The 16,392-nt window shown below is 47.1% G+C and overlaps 1 protein-coding gene across 5 annotated transcripts in view; it reads right to left on the reverse strand.

The window, feature by feature from the left end:
• LOC135243601 (ankyrin repeat and fibronectin type-III domain-containing protein 1-like) overlaps nt 1-16,392 on the reverse strand; it is a 155,165-nt gene that overhangs the window by 39,765 nt on the left and 99,008 nt on the right. For all 5 annotated transcript variants that reach the window (XM_064315551.1, XM_064315549.1, XM_064315550.1 and 2 more), the window contains one exon: nt 13,301-13,341. In XM_064315551.1, the coding sequence (XP_064171621.1) occupies nt 13,301-13,341 (41 nt within the window). The remainder of the gene's footprint in view (nt 1-13,300; nt 13,342-16,392) is intronic.

The raw sequence follows: 16,392 nt of genomic DNA on the forward strand, positions 1-16,392 counted from the left end.
CGGTACATTTTTTTCAATCAATTACTCAAGGCCAAGCATTATGTATATTGGGGACCACTGTGGGAGGCCACAGATCAGACCCGAGAAAACTATTTGAAAAGCAGAGATTCCAGTCAATAACCGCGAATCTGGCAACCCTAGCCGAGGGTGAGCGGCAGCCCTGTCGACTCCGACCGCAAGATCGCAGAAACGCGCGGGCGAGCGTGCGCAGGAGCCGAGCGCCAGGACCGACGCCATTTTAATTTCACGCCATTTAGCGCCATTTCTCACGCCCGCCAACAAAGCCCAAAAATCCCCCTAAAAAAACCCCCCCAAGATTGACTTTTTTCCCCCACAACTGCGTCCTCTCCAGACACAGACACTCACAGGGTTTCCCTGCTCAAACAAAGAGGCTTCCAAACCCCAGCTCGGAGTAATTATTAACCTTCAATTAAATCTCACCCGAGAGAGAAAGTTCTCCCTCTCATTTTTCCATGTTTATATGATTTCAAAGTAACGGCTATCTGGCAGATGTAGGCTTTGGAAATTAAACATTTTTTTAATGTTGTCTTGGACTGGTTATGGAATGTTTCTTTTTTTTTACATGCTGATATATTTCAACAATCAGTACAGCCTATGCTTTTTGAAATTTTTTAAAAATGTTGCTTCTGGCTGAGAAGCATAAATTACAATGAATCAGTGATCATGAATGAATGATCATAAACAGACGAACGCCAACGTGGGCTATGAGTAGCATCGCTGAATAGCTGGGGTGCATGTGGGCACGATTACAGGACAAAGGGAGTTTCCAGTCTAATTATCATCCCTTTCAAGGGCTGAGCGCAATTATTTCTCCAATAAATAATCTATTTAAAGCCGTCCGCGCTCTCATCAGCTGGGAAACACATCTTCGCGTCAACTGCAAAGACATGAAGTGAGAAAAGCGAGATGGCCTAACGGGGAGCGACTGGCGGCGCAGAATAGGGCCTTCGTCGTCTCCCACGGGAACAAAATCACCCGTGACTCATCGGTTGTGACAAACCGACGAATCCGGAGAAAATATGAAGACGAAATTGGCTGACGGTGTTTTCTTTTCTTTTTCTTTTTTTTTGAAGTCTCGCCGTCAGAGCAATTACGCTGGTAACCTTAAAAAGCCCGTGGTCGAAATAACAGCGCAGCCTCCGCCCCCACCCCCCAACCCCCCCGACGGTGATGTGGGGAAATGTGATAGCTATCACATTAGGCGATGACGCCATTGCCCTATTACCTGAGCCACAAGTCATAGCGGGACCGTGCTGACTCACGGTCCTCGGGCCGATAACAACATCAAAACTTCCGCCGAGCGTTTAATCTCGTCCGCGGCACTTTCCCTTCTCATACAGTACACGTGTCATACTTCCCCGATTACAAACGCGAGAGGCGGAAACGCTCGAGTCGTCCCGCAACTGCGGCTCTCGCCGGGAAGCTGGGGGCACAGCTCACGGGAACACAAAAATGCGGGGGGAAAAAAAAAACTGTCGAACCGATTATTTAATACCGAAATACCCCCAAGTTATTTTAAAAAAAGCGCTTTATTATCTCGCCACCGGAACAACCAATCAGAACAACCGCGTAGCAATCTCGCCCGGAGCGCAGCGGAACGTGACCGCTTGGCGTAGAACCACTGTTCCTCTGGGGTGACGAGTCGCGATCAACGCATCGAAACGAACACGTTTCATTACATTACATTACATTACAGGCATTTGGCAGACGCTCTTATCCAGAGCGACGTACAACAAAGTGTATAACCATAACCAGGAACAAGTATGACGAAACCCCTAGAGAGAAGTACCGGTCCAAGTGCAGGGAACAACCGCATAGTTCAACTTGGACCCTGAAGGTTAAGCTGATTAACACTAACACAACGAGAACGGCAACAACGCAGTCTATGGAAAAAATACAAGCAGTAGTTAAGACAGTTAATGCACCTAAGTCACCTACGAAACAGCTGCCTAGTTACAACCCTAAGCTTACAGTCATTTACAGGGGGGTAGGGAGGGATGGGGAGAGGTGCAGCCTGAAGAAGTGAGTCTTCAGTCGTCGAACCGTCGTTTCCTTTGCGATAGTTGCTTACGACCGCAGAGAGCTTCCTCCGCACGATTTGCTACACGCCACGAGCCCCTCTGAGGTTAACCGTTTCCATCGGTTGGCGGTAGGGCTCGTAAGTGCGGTTAAATTGACCGCGGAACTCTGGACTTCGAGTTTATTCTAAATGAGGCGTCGCAGCGCTGATAGTGCAGAACTCCCCGTGGCTCGTGATCTATGACATTAGAATAAAACAGCGTCCTGTGATCCTATCACATATCCGAACGCTCTTTAATCTGGGATGTGTGTGTGTGTGCGTGTGTGTGAGTGTCTGTGCGTGCGGGCACGTGTGCGTGAGTATGAGTGTGTGTGTGTGTATGTGAGTGTGTGTGTGTCTGTGCGTGCGGGCACGTGTGCGTGAGTATGTGTGTGTGTGTGTGTGTGTCTGTGCGTGCGGGCACGTGTGCGTGAGTATGTGTGTGTGTGTGTGAGTGTGTGTGTGTGTCTGTGCGTGCGGGCACGTGTGCGTGAGTATGTGTGTGTGTGCGTGCATGCAGGCACGTGTGCGTGTGCATATGTATTTGGGGGGGGGGGGGGATTAGTCATGGTCCAGTTGATGATGATTTTGTTCACTGGTGCGATTTTTCATTCAGACAGATTATGATGATAACGACCAAACGCATTTCGAGTGCTGTCAAGAAGACATCGATAAATACAGTCAGAAGGTAAAATGGTAGAAAAAATAGATACAAAGGTCTAGGGTTGTGATCGACCATAGCAGTGCGCTGTGGCTGCGGATGCAAATGTCCGGGAAGGTCGAAAGTTATTTCTTTTCAGAAAATGTATTCATTTTAAACAGGTCTCCGGTGTTACCTGGATATCAAAAACAGATTGAATGAAATGGTGAAATCTTGTCCTCAGGTCGTTGGAAAAGAGCAAATATTGGCCGGTCGTTTGACAAGGAAACAGAGAGCAAAGCCCGAGGCGTTTTGAAGTCTTAACGAGTTCAGTCACCGTCACCTTTTCCAAATCCACTGGCTTTTGTTGTAGTCTTCTACATTTCAGAGGAAACTGCTTTAAGCATAATTTATTTCCAAAATCTTGGCTTCATCAGGATGAGGCCAAGAAGAGATCATCATGTACTCGCACTAATGACAGGTATTTTATTTCCTAATATTTCTTATACTTATTATGTTATAATAATGACCTACACTTACTATATCCTCCTGAAGCACTCCTACATGAGTATCTGGTCTTAAAAGTAAAAAACCTATGCTAGAAGGCACACTCGATAAAAATAAAATGAATAATGAATGTTTTTTTTTTTTTTAAATCAGTGCAACATGTTTTTGTCATCCAAGACACGTACATTATGTTAAAAAAATAAATAAATAAATAAAATAACTACTTAAACTTTTTTCTTTCTGCTAGGTCTCGACAGGATATAATGTATGACATTATTATTATTATTATTATTATTATTTCTATTTCATCTTACCTCTTGGATTTGTTTTCTTTTACATACTTTTTTAAAATCGTATTTGTTGTATTGAGTCTCAAGCGACAGCGATGGAAATCGTTAGCGACCGTCTGCGTATTTAACGGTCCCTGAAAAGCAGTTTGTTTTCTGCGTTCCGTGTCGTTTCCCGGCCTGTATGGAATCCTGTTTCGGGCGATGTGTTTTTTTTTTACGAGAACAAACGCTATAGATGTTCACTTCAGCCCACCGCACGCCCCCGCCCCCCCCCCCCGGGGGAGCGCCCATTAAACCGAACCGAATTTAAAAGTTACGGCGCTCTGACCCCCTACTTCCACCCGAAAAAACCGGAGCTATTGTTCCCTTATTTGTACCTTCTATTTCACGGATCTTTCACCCGTTCCGCAGACCTCCGAGCTCGGGATTGATGTGTGTGAACCGGGGGGTGGAAAAAAAGTCACAATTGTTTATGTTTGTTTCTCAAAGTTGAAGACAAAATGACCGTGTCGGTCAGACAAACCCCCCTTACCTCCGAAGCCACAGACGGGGCTGTTCTCATGTGGTCAGTTGCCTGTCTCTGTCTACAACGTGACAAAAGGGATGCGCGGTCACGCAAACAATTGGAGGAAATTCGGTCAAACCCACTAAGTATGTTCGAGTAAACCCGAAGACAAAGGAGAAAGAATGAATGTGGAAACAGAAGAATTGGCACACTGCGTGCGACAATAAGGAGAAAAAGTGGATGTATGTCACAAACCTGGGTCAAATACGTAACTGTTTTGGATTCGAATACTTTTCTACGCCTTACTGATCTTGTCTGGTGTATTGGAACCAATGAAATACTCTCAAAAAGTGCAAACCCCCGCCTTCTGGTCATATTGGAAGGCTCAATTACACCAGGCAAGATCAACAGAGCACAGAAAGGTATTTGAATCCGAAACAAATACGTATTTGACCCGGGTTTGATGTCACAATGAGGAGTAAAAGTGACAGCTGTCATGAGAAGAAAAGAAACGGGTGAGCGGGGGGGAGGGGTGTGGCCTCTTAAAGGCCGTTTTTAACACAGTGGAGCGGCGCTTCGACTCGATTTGATGCCCGTCTGTCATGTGCCCTCTATGGAGGCAGGCATCAGGATCCTGACCCCAGTCTTTCCTCTTAAAAGGGGATTATTTGTCCTGTAAGGCAACCCAGGAGCCACTCCAGAGAAAGCCTCAAAGGGGGATCCAGATCTCAAACACACCGTGTAAACACAAGCCCACACACACCAGGACATGCAGACACACACACACACACACCACATAAACACAAACCTACACACACCAGGACATGCACACACACACCACATAAACACAAACCCACACACACCACGTGCTCACACACACACATACAGGGAAACATTTACAAATTAAATTAAATAATTCAGTCCATCATTCGAAAGGGATTAACTATCAAAATGTATGCGTGTGGGTGTGTATAGATCATTATCGTATTCATGCAGACATAATCGTGGCACAGCCATCGAGCCAACACAAGTTATGAACTGTGCATACTGTCCCCAACCCTAATGCTAACCCACCTTAAAAAGCTCCTGGCAGGGGCAGATCTCTGCCGTGTCCCTCAGCTACCCGTAGCTCTTCCCTAATTGCTTGCTGTAGTTCTTGCCCCCCACCCTTGACTAAGCTGGTAACCCCACCACAAAACTTCCCCTTTCACGTGCGCACACACATATAACCTGTCAAGCACAGATTTAGACAGATTTTTAAAAACAAAATTAATTTCTTCCCCATGTTTGTCACTATGAACCTACACCCTGAGGCCAGAGGAGGATGGAGAATATTTAGAGAATATTTATTGAAATGTGCTCATTTTATTACATTTTACATAATTTTTGCAATCTGCTTTTTGAGATATGAAACGTGACAGTCGTTAATTGAGTTTCAAAACACCATGAGGGATGTTTTTTGCCTATAAAACTTTAATATTGCCCATTTGCTTTTATGAGAATGTTTTCCCCTCAACATACAGAATACAGGTGGTCGTGGGTTCGAATCCCAGCCTGGGGCCTTTCTGCGTGGAATTTGCATGTTCTCCCCGTGTCTGCGTGGGTTTCCTCCCACAGTCCAAAGACATGCAGGTAGGCTAATTGGAGACTCTAAATTGCCCATAGGTATGAGTGTGTGAGTGAATGGTGTGTGTGCCCTGCGATATATTGGTGGCCTGTCTAGGGTATCTGCCTGCCTCTCTCCCAATGCACGCTGGGATAGGCTCCAGCACCCAGCGTGACCCTACTCATGTTAAGTGGGTATAGATAATGGATGGATGGATGGATGTGGAGTTCAGGCTTACTTCTGGGAATTCACAAGCTTAGGTTAGCTGAAGGCGTGCCTGCCTGTCTAGTTGAATATGCATGTCTATGGTGCACTTCCTTATATGTCCACCCAAGCATCCTGCAATTGGCTACTTTGATCAGACTACTTTGATCTGATCAAAGTAGTCTGATCAAAGATCACAGTTGTTATTGGCAGAAGATGTGGCCAAATGTCCAATGGGGAGAACAGTCGATTGTGGTACTGGACTACATTTTTGATGACAAAATCAGCGAGGAAAAGACGAAGAAGGTGAAAACATAAAATAAGCCAAGTTTGGGGCTTTATAGTGCAGACGTGTGAAGTTTCTGTGAATTCTGTCGGTTGAAATGGGGTCAGAAGGTACAGAAGCTAATGTTCTAAGGGCAGAGAGTCCGTGGTCATCGTGGTTATTTCTGTGGGAAACCCTGAAGGACTCCGTGCCGCTACGTGCTGCTAATAGGAAAAAATGTTCAATTCTGACAGATTTTTTTTTTCTCAGTAGCGTTCAAGCCCACTTTCATTTCGCGCGGCTTATATATGGCACAAATAGTCACAGCTGGAAGCTACGATGCCCCGCAGTGCACTGTAAAAGAAAAATATGTTTTATATATTTTTTGTATAACAGCTTCATCTATGGAGTTATTTAATCGCTCTTCTGTGACTTTTAAGTTAAATTTTATTTTATTTACTCTTTTAACGAGTTATGATAATTAGTTTCACTTTTTATGCTGCTACTACTCAATTCACTGAGTGAAACGACACTTTTTCGTTTTACGGTGCAGAAAGCTACGTGTTTGCTGCGGATGAAAGCATCCGCTAAACGTAAACGCACATGGAGCGCGTCCGGTGATCCACGTCCGCACGGCGTCTGGATGTGGTGCCGGGTGGGTCTGAGAGGACAGAGCTTTCGTGGGAAAGCTGAATTTACAAGCCCCATCTTAAGGAAGGTGACAAACTGGACTTCTCAGTCATTAAATTTGGGGAGGCCCTGGTGCACGTGCCCAGAATCAGCAACAGTTGCATACATGAGAAAGTAAGGCAGTCTGTTTTAGAAATAACAAACTGACAGATCACAGACACGAGTGGGCAGCTTTGTCAGGCTAATCCTCGCTGCGGAGACAGGAAGTGGCTGATGGGCAGACAGTTCCTGACACTGCTGATAGGCCAGGGGAAAATGGGAAGCGTTCTCATTGGTCTTTGCGCACGATGACATCACAGACAAAGCCTCCGGCTCCTCATAGCACGGTAAGACGAGTCCCTCATCAGTCCCTCAGTGTTACTGCCTGTGCCTTTACACTGCATTTTAGCCAGTGAGTAAGTTATCCAAGGCAACTCACGCAGCATACAGCCTCTTCACCTGCAGCACATTCACACCAATGGATGCCTTTTTTACTGAAGCGGTTCTGGTCACGGCCTCAAAGGTACAACGGCAACAGCAGGGTTGCACCCGGGAACTGAACCAATAACCTTGCGAGTCCAGTCCTCCAACCACTCTCCTGCAGTCCCGTCAGGAGCCGGTGCGAGAACAAACACACTTCGGCATTCACGCCGAGGCCAATTCCTAATCTTTTTGATTCAAGTGATACGGGACGTAAAAAAGTCTGTGCTTGGATACCCAAAATAAGATAGTGTCCCCAGAAGTGTGTCCTTTAAGGAAACCGGAGGTTTTCTCATCGGAAAACACTGGAGCATCCGCCCGTATTTTGAGGAATTTCTGGAATATCACGGGCAGGTAGTCCTGCCAAGACTCTCCAAAGACGCGCGCGCTGACAGAGGGCTCTGAACTCAAAAGCAGAAAGCCACACATCCAGGAATTTCTGGCTCATTCCGTAGCAACGGCGGATACTGTGTCTGTGCGTGCCCGTGCAATTTCCAGATTTTCAATCCAGTTTCGCTTTCTGATCGCGTTCCGACCTACTGAGGGTCACGACTGACAGACCAGCAGATCGACCGCTCGGAAGACACGACTCAGGACTTTCAAAAAAACCACAGCGGGGCTACCCTTCCTCAAGCAAAGCTGCCGATCTAACCGAAAAAGGCCTTCGCCGTACACGGACTAGAGAGGACCCCCCTCCTAGGCTCCGCCCCCCTGTTCTGATTGACACGGTTACGGCTCCTCCTCAGTCTTCCCCGTCAGGGAAGGAGAAGAGTTCTGCGATTCATGGAATTCGCGGAGGACAAAGAGAAAGAGACGCCTTTCCTTCGCCTTTCCTTGATGTTTTTATGACGGGGAGGCTAAAGACGAGGCTCCTCCAGGGAAACGCACGGAGCCGTTCCAGTCAGGAAGTCGGGCTCCCCCTCTCTGTGGGAGGCCGACATTGCAGCCGAACTTTTGGCCGCGGTTTCCAAACACTGTGGAAGTGTGACTCAGCCTTCGGTGGAGATTTCAGCTCAGAAGCAGGGAGCGCACAAGCTGAATGCTAGCAGATATCGTACACGATGGCAGCGTGTGAGACTGGGCTCCTAATGACTGTTCAGTTTGCAGCAGGCACACACTGACACGCACATACAATGCATGTACACATGCATGTGCGCACACACAAAGCACATGTACACATGCTCACACACACAAAGCACATGTACACATGCTCACACACACAAAGCACATGTACACATGCTCACACACACAAAGCACATGTACACATGCTCACACACACAAAGCACATGTACACATGCTCACACGCACGCATGCACACACGCTCACATAGACACATGCGCATGGACACATGCTCACACACACAAAAGAGCATGGCCACATGCTCACACACACACAAAGCACATTTACACATGCACACACACAGGCACACACAAACATACACATGCACACACACAAATGCACACACACACACACACGCACACACATACACACATATACATGCAGGCACAGACACACACACACATACACACCCACACCCACACACATGCACACACACACACACACACACACACCCACACACATGCACACACACACAAATGCACACGTATGCAGACACAGTCACATACATACATCTGATGCTGATTCTATTTGAAAATACTCTAAACAGAAATAAATAAAACACAAATGCGCAAACAGCTTGCTCCTTGACATCGCTGACACCCTCCATGACAGAAGAGGACTTCCGGCTCAATTGCAACAGACATCCTTGAACAAGAGAGCCCTCGAACGTCGGGGCACATTCAGAAATACCTCAGTGATTGTTTGCGCTCACTTGCAGCCGGAGAGAGAATAGCCGACTGTTTTATTTTTCTTTGAATGATACCTATTTAAAAATTCACAGCACACACACTCATAACATTGACCCTGGGCCTCGGACTCCGCTACTCACTTAGAGTTTACAGGCATCTCTAAAACTCCTACGGCCAATAATTTCACAAAAATCCATTACTGTAAGCAGGGGGGCATGTTGTGTGGAAAATAGGCCTTGCGGGAACAATATGGTCAATAATGTATTTTCTCTATATGTGTGCTGATAAGATGCCGTTTATTACACTGTCTGACATATTGCAACAATGTCCACAAACAGAAAATAAAGTAAAAAATAAAATTAAATAGAATACAAAAATTCTAACCTCACAGTGACTGACAGTTGGGGAACAACGGAAAAGCTGCTCATTTCTATGCGCGTTGAGTAAAACAAAGCAAGCAGGCAGGAACAGAAAGTTCAAACATGGCAGGCTGTCTTTTCTAAACGATGTCAGCTTGTTATTTTTCTGGGGGGCTTGCACAGGGGGCGCAGAACCGCGACCTTCGGCGTCAACAACAACGTGTTCCCAAGAAAGAACAGCTCTTTTTATGGAAGGAGGGGGAAAAAAACAGTCCTGCCTCCTCTCTTTTCACGCCTGCCCCTCGTTCTGCAGCCTAAGATCTAGAGGTCACGCCTCATTAGCTTTTAGAGGTATTCACGAGCCGAAGGCACACACCGTGACCCCGCGGAGGGCCCGGTCCGTTACCTGGCAACAGTTTAAACAAGCAACCGCCGCCGCCGCCGCTAATGGTGGGGGCCGAGGGAGCGTCCGTCCCCCACAGGCCCTCTTCATCCCGTCACCGATGAAGGCGTGAGACGCTGCCAGAGAAGCAGGAGCCCAAACCGGAACCAAGCCGAAGGCAGACTGGGCCCAAACTGTAACCAAACCAGGCCCAAACTGGGCCCAAACTGTAGCCAAACCAGGCCCAAACTGGGCCCAAACTGTAGCCAAACCAGGCCCAAACTGGGCCCAAACTGCAGCCAAACCAGGCCCAAACTGTAGCCAAACCAGGCCCAAACTGGGCCCAAACTGTAGCCAAACCAGGCCCAAACTGGGCCCAAACTGTAGCCAAACCAGGCCCAAACTGTAGCCAAACCAGGCCCAAACTGGGCCCAAACTGTAGCCAAACCAAGCTCAAACTGGGCCCAAACTGTAGCCAAACCAAGCTCAAACTGTGCCCAAACCAGAACCAAGCTGTAGCCAAACTGAGCCCAAACTGCAGCCAAACCAGAACCAAGCTAAAGCCAAACCAGGCCAAAACTGTGCCAAAACCAGAACCAAACTAGGCCTAAACTGTGCCAAAACTGGGCCTCAGTGCTGCATGAAACCACATTTCCTCGTTACTGCGTAATATGCAGGGATCTGGGGTTTTCCGACGTATCCGCTAACAACGCCGTCCGTCTGTAACATGGGAACTACGCAGCGCCAAACGTGCTAACGGACGCTAGCAGGCTCTTTCCTCACATTTAAACAGTTCTTCATTTCCGCGGCCTCAGGCGAAAAGAGCGAACGGAGGAACTTCCCGTGACTTCCCGCTAACGTCTCGTCCCCGTGCCGACAGGGGAGAGAGAGGATCTCACGCGCTCAGACACTGGTCAGCGCAGACGAAGGGCAGTGCATTATGGGATAGAAAATACAAGGGGCAAACAAACACGAAGCGTGGTTTACGATTCAGAGCCACGGCTACATAAATATAGCATTAAACGATAATCGCAGTTTAATTACGATTTTCTCTCGCAGTCTGGCGGAAAAACAACCCGGGATAAAAATGCTAAGACACGCGTGTTCTACGTCACATTTGAAGGCCCGCGAGCGAGCGGGACAATTATAAACGCTGACGCGGACGCGGCGCGGGGGATGGAGTAATTCCGCCCACCCCCCCCCCTTCCCCTCTGTGATGAGGGGGCCGGTTCTGCGCGACAGGGGAGGGGAGAGCCACACGGGTGCACGCTCGCGCTGTCGTCACGGCGACGCGGGTGCGGAGCCGGCCTCGGGGGCAGCGGCGGAGCCCCAGGGGCGTGCTGCGGAGCGGGTGGAGAGGAGCCGTGGGGGGGGGAGGCGGGGGGGTACGAGGGCTTCTATAATCGTCCGTGCGGCTGTAAAAACGTCAGGGAGGAAGAGGCTGCCGTGCGGATTGAAGAGGTGAGTCAGTCAGATGAATCACTCGGGGCGGGGGGGGGGGGAAGTGTGGGAGAGGAGAGACGGGCCCCAGATTTACTCTTTACCTCTGCGCGAGTCCAGCTTCAGCAGCCAGCAATGGGACTGTACTGCGTGTGTGTGTGCGTGTGTGTGTGTGTGTGTGTGTGAGCGCGTGTGTGTGTGTGTGTGTGAGTGTGTGTGTGTGTGTGTGTGTGTGTGTGTGTGTGTGTGTGTGTGTGTGAGTGCGTGTGTGTGTGTGTGTGTGTGAGTGTGTGTGTGTGTGTGTGTGTGAGTGTGTGTGTGTGTGTGTGTGAGTGCGTGTGTGTGTGTGAGCGCGTGTGTGTGAGTGCGTGTGTGTGTGAGTCTGAGTGTGTGTGTGTGAGTCTGAGTGTGAGTGTGTGTGAGTCTGAGTGTGAGTGTGCATGTGCGTGTATTTGTGTGAGTTTTTTTTTTGTTTCACTGATAAAGCCTTGTTCAAAGCAAAGACAGTTAAAAACAAAAAAACTTTAGTCACCTGGCAAGACCATCGGTGGTTTAAAGGGAAAAATGTCCCGAAACCACGGCAACAGAGTCACACTGTAATTGAAGCTTTTTTTTTTCCCCCCACAAGAAACCCTTTTGTGCCTTTTCCCAGTTCAGTACAGTCCTATGGACAATATAGACAAAGACCTGCAAGGTCACTGCAAACAGTACCCGCACACGCACGCACACACACACACACACACACACACACACAAACACCGCATTGCGGTTTGAGCCCGGTCGAGAGGGCCAATGGCACATCGCTCACACCGCCATATCGTTGGCTGCAAACTCACAACTCAGACCTGATCCGTGGCCCTCTGCTTAACTAGAGAGAGAGACAGAGACACTCAGCCTGCCAGAAACTCCCAGTTTCAGCCGCATCTGACAGCAGAATCGGACGTGAATCAATGTTTGAATGCGCGCATTCAAGTGACACATGAATGAGTCACTAGCAACTCAAAAAATTTTATTTCAGCGAAGGTGCCTGAGAGGAAGTGAGCTCCATTAATACGGCTTCCTGGCAGTTAGCTCAGTCCGCCTCGGCGCTTAAATTAAAGCCGATGTCCTTTCTGATAGCTTTGAGCCGCCACCACCACAAGTAATGGACACTTAACTCCAGCACTTACGTGCTTGAGTTTTGATGAAAAGATACTTAACAACCCCCCAGACACACACACACACACACACACACACACACACACACAGTTGTCGTAGAAATTTACAAAAGGACTCAGCATGAAAACAGTAACTCAGGTTTCACGAGAAAGTGCATTACATTCAGACTGAATCTTCTAAGGTTTTTTTAAAGATTCTTTAAGACTTATAACCCAAGTTATGTACAAAACAAGTCTGCAGGAGCAGTTGTTCCTCCCCTTGTGTAAATCACACGCTTAGACAGGCTCCTCTTGGCTGGCCTCTCTTCGTATTGCAATGGAAGAGCAGTTCCATGCTTGTTTTTTACTAGAAGTGCGAAACAGGGTAAAACGATGCGTAGCTATCAAAACAGGAAAAAAGGCAGACATTTCTCTGTTTTCACACCTTGGTTTGCACCTTCCATGTATATGCAATATTCAAACTAGGTATTTAAACCAACAACAGTCCAGTGCAATAGTCAATCTGAACTTTGTTTATGTTTAGGGGTACATTTAAATTAACGTTACTGACATTTATTCGTATGTATTCAATTATGAAACTCCGATATATTTTCCAACAGTGTAAGTAGTAGCCAATAAGCTTCCAGCCCGAAAATGAGTTGTCAGACGATCACACATCCTCTCAGATCTTTTCAACATACTTTGACCTGACACGACACAATTCCACAAAGATTTTGATTGGACAGGGCAGCATTGTGTAGTTAGTGCTTTTGAATTTATCACGCGTCCCATGTTATAATGAGTGAGTGGTTCGGTCCCATGTGACTGGAACTTACCTGATATATTTTACCTGTCTTCTTAAGGAAAGGCAGTTTTTAAAAATAAATGATTGAATGCTAATTCTGCATGACAGAAACGTACAAACTTACTTCTTCTGCTGGGCTTCTTTCCGGTCCGCCGACCCAAGGCTCTGCAAAAACACAAACACAAGCCAGGCATTACCCCAACGGTCACCTGACATTCCCACAGCCAATCGAAAATCAAAGCCTCCGGTCAATTTAAACCCAGTTCACCGTTCTTTTTTGTATTTTTATTGTCCGTTTCCATTGTCATATTTATTGTGGTGTGCTGGTTGGCAAGGTTACCCTGCACAAAGAAGGATGTGATGTCATAATGAGAGCAGCCTGAGTCTGGAATGCACCTCAGAGGTCACTGGCTGGCCATTCCAGTGTGACCAGATAGGACGGTGATTCAGATTCACTTGGCGGTCATATAGATAGCTGAAAGGCGGCCTAGATGTCTTTATTTATATTTATCTTACTTTGTTAGTGTTGATTCAGCAGTTAATCACTGCGCAGCTGTAATTCCTTTTAAATGGTTTAAACAGGTTCTCCTGAACCCCATCAGCTTCTAAAAACCAGCCCTTTTACTGCAGCGGTGCTGCAGTACACGTCCTTTACAGTGCGGCCATATTTATGATAAGGAGGGGAAGCCATTTGGAGTCGCGCAGCAACGGGCTCCGGGGGCCGAGCGCAGCAGTCATTTCCCTCCCCATCACCCTTTCAACGCTGGGGAAGAAATCTGAGGGGTCAAACTCGGCCGTTTTTATAAAAACGATGAAGTAAGAGAACAAAAAAAAACATGTTTTAAAAAAGGCAGATTAAACAAGCAAAGTTACAACAAGACACAAATCCATTTAATATAAAAAGAACTACATTCCCAACAGATCCCCACTGATTTTTATTTTTCCGTTAAGATGAGGCAAAATACTTTGCCAAACTGTCTTGAATAGTGAAATGGTGTTATATGCTGATGAGAATCTGTACACCCCGATTTACACCTCAGATGCACGAAACATAATATAAAATGGCGGAGCAACTGTGGCTGGCCCAAGCAGCCAGAGCGTTGACGTGCTCAGATTCCACGAGTGGTACCTGCCAGCTGCATCACTTCCTGTACCTGTTCCCCGGCCGTGTCTAATGTGCTGCGGATGAGTAACGCGCAATGTGCATCTCGTTTCTCTGCAGGAAAAGCCCCACACGCTAACCGCCCTCCGGATGCTGCCTGTGGCCAATCGCTAACAGTCCTCCGGATGTAGCTTGCATCCAATAACTAACAGCCCTCCGGATGCAGCCTGTAGCCGGTTGCTAACTGCCCTCCTGATGTAACCTGTAGCCAATTGCTAGGAGCCCTTCTGATGTAGCCTGTAGCCGGTTGCTAACCGCTCTCCTGATGTAGCCTGTAGCCAGTTGCTAACAGCTCTCCTGATGCAGCCTGTAGCTGATTGCTAAGAGCCCTTCTGATGCAGCCTGCTGCTTCCCAGATCCAGGTCAGATGCTCCGCTCATCTTTGAAAACTTTGAGCCACAGGTGCAGCCGTTCAGACCCGGCCAGCTGCTGGGCGCTCAAACGCCAGGGTAAGGCTGAAGTGCTGCTACTCTGCTGAAGTCAGGTACATGCTGCTGGACCTTTAGCCCCCTACCAGCTCCTCCATCTAGGACAACAGCTTCTCCCACGACTCTGATTTCACATTGCCATGAAAGGTCATCATGTTCTCTGCTTGGCGATGATCACACTTTAGTAGGGTGTGGCTCAGATTTAAGTACCCCAATAATGTCCAAGGGGTGGAGTGATATTCCTCCAACAAAGACCTTTAAAAAGGGCTCTATAAGTCTAATCTTGTGAAAGTGCACAAGCTTGTGTCAGGAGAGGGAGAGGAGGACCACTGTGACAAAGTCTCAGCACTGTGCAGAAAGAGTCATGTGACACCAGTCATGTGACACCTGTTGGGCCGCTGACCCTCAGAATGTAGTCCATATTGATCCTAACAGTGTCACTCACTGTCATCGCTGAGTGATAGATTTGCAGACATATTGTCTTGACTCATTCATGTTATTTAATTATATGCAGAAAAACCAGTGAATGTGAGTTGGTATTGTGAGATGGTCATTGCTTTTGTAAAGTCATTTGACAGCTTTAGACATGAAACATGCAGGGGTGGTGGGGTACTGCAAACCCATCTGGAGCCCACAGGTAAGACCTAGAGCATCATGGGAACAGAGAACAAGCCACACCACAAACAAAAACACAAAAAAGCAGACAAAACACAACCAAAAACACAAAATGCAGACAAAACACAACCAAAAACAAACAAAATGCAGACAAAACACAACCAAAAACACACAAAATGCAGACAAAACACAACCAAAAACACGCAAAAGCATACAATACACAAACAAATACACAAAATGCAGACAAAACACAAACAAAATCACACAAAAAACAGACATCATTCAACCAAAATCACACTAAATGCAAAACAAATCACACTAAACACAACCAAAATCAAAAAAAGCATTTACAACACTACCAAAAACACAAAAGCAGACAAAACTACCAAAAACACACAAAACAACAGACAAAAAATCAGCTGACATTGGTCCTGCCACCTGGATTGTGTTGGTATTTGTCCTGTTGCCTATTGCACAAGGGGTTATTTCAGGAAGTAGGATTACTGATTTAGCTGGATAACTGCACCAGAATGACTCCTTTTTTACTTCAGTCTATGTTCCAGATGTGGGAGGATTCTGGGATTTGCTCAGCAGTTATCCAGCTAACTCAGTAATCCTGCTCCGTGAAGCAGGGCCCCACCGTTCTGATACACATCAGAATAAGAGTGGGGGTGAGGAGTAAACACACTGAGGGAAGAACAATCATCTCTCGGCTGTTACTGAGTGACAGCGCTATAAATCACGCTCAGCTGAACAGTGCTCCTGCTGCACCCAGCATCACAGCGGACCATCGAGCAGCATTTCATAGAGCCTCGGTTAAGCTTGTCACCGAAAAACACATTATCTTCATTTCATTTTCCAGACGTAATTAAAATGTATCAAGTGCGTTTAGCTGGCTATAATAGTGAGAGGGAGATATGTTACACCAGCTACATTTGCCCAGATCAAACCACTGAAAACACAAACACACACGCATTTCTCTTGCACGCACACATACACACAGGCACACGT

The sequence above is a fragment of the Anguilla rostrata genome, chromosome 17 (genome assembly GCF_018555375.3).
Source record: "Anguilla rostrata isolate EN2019 chromosome 17, ASM1855537v3, whole genome shotgun sequence".
Lineage (NCBI taxonomy): Eukaryota > Metazoa > Chordata > Actinopteri > Anguilliformes > Anguillidae > Anguilla > Anguilla rostrata.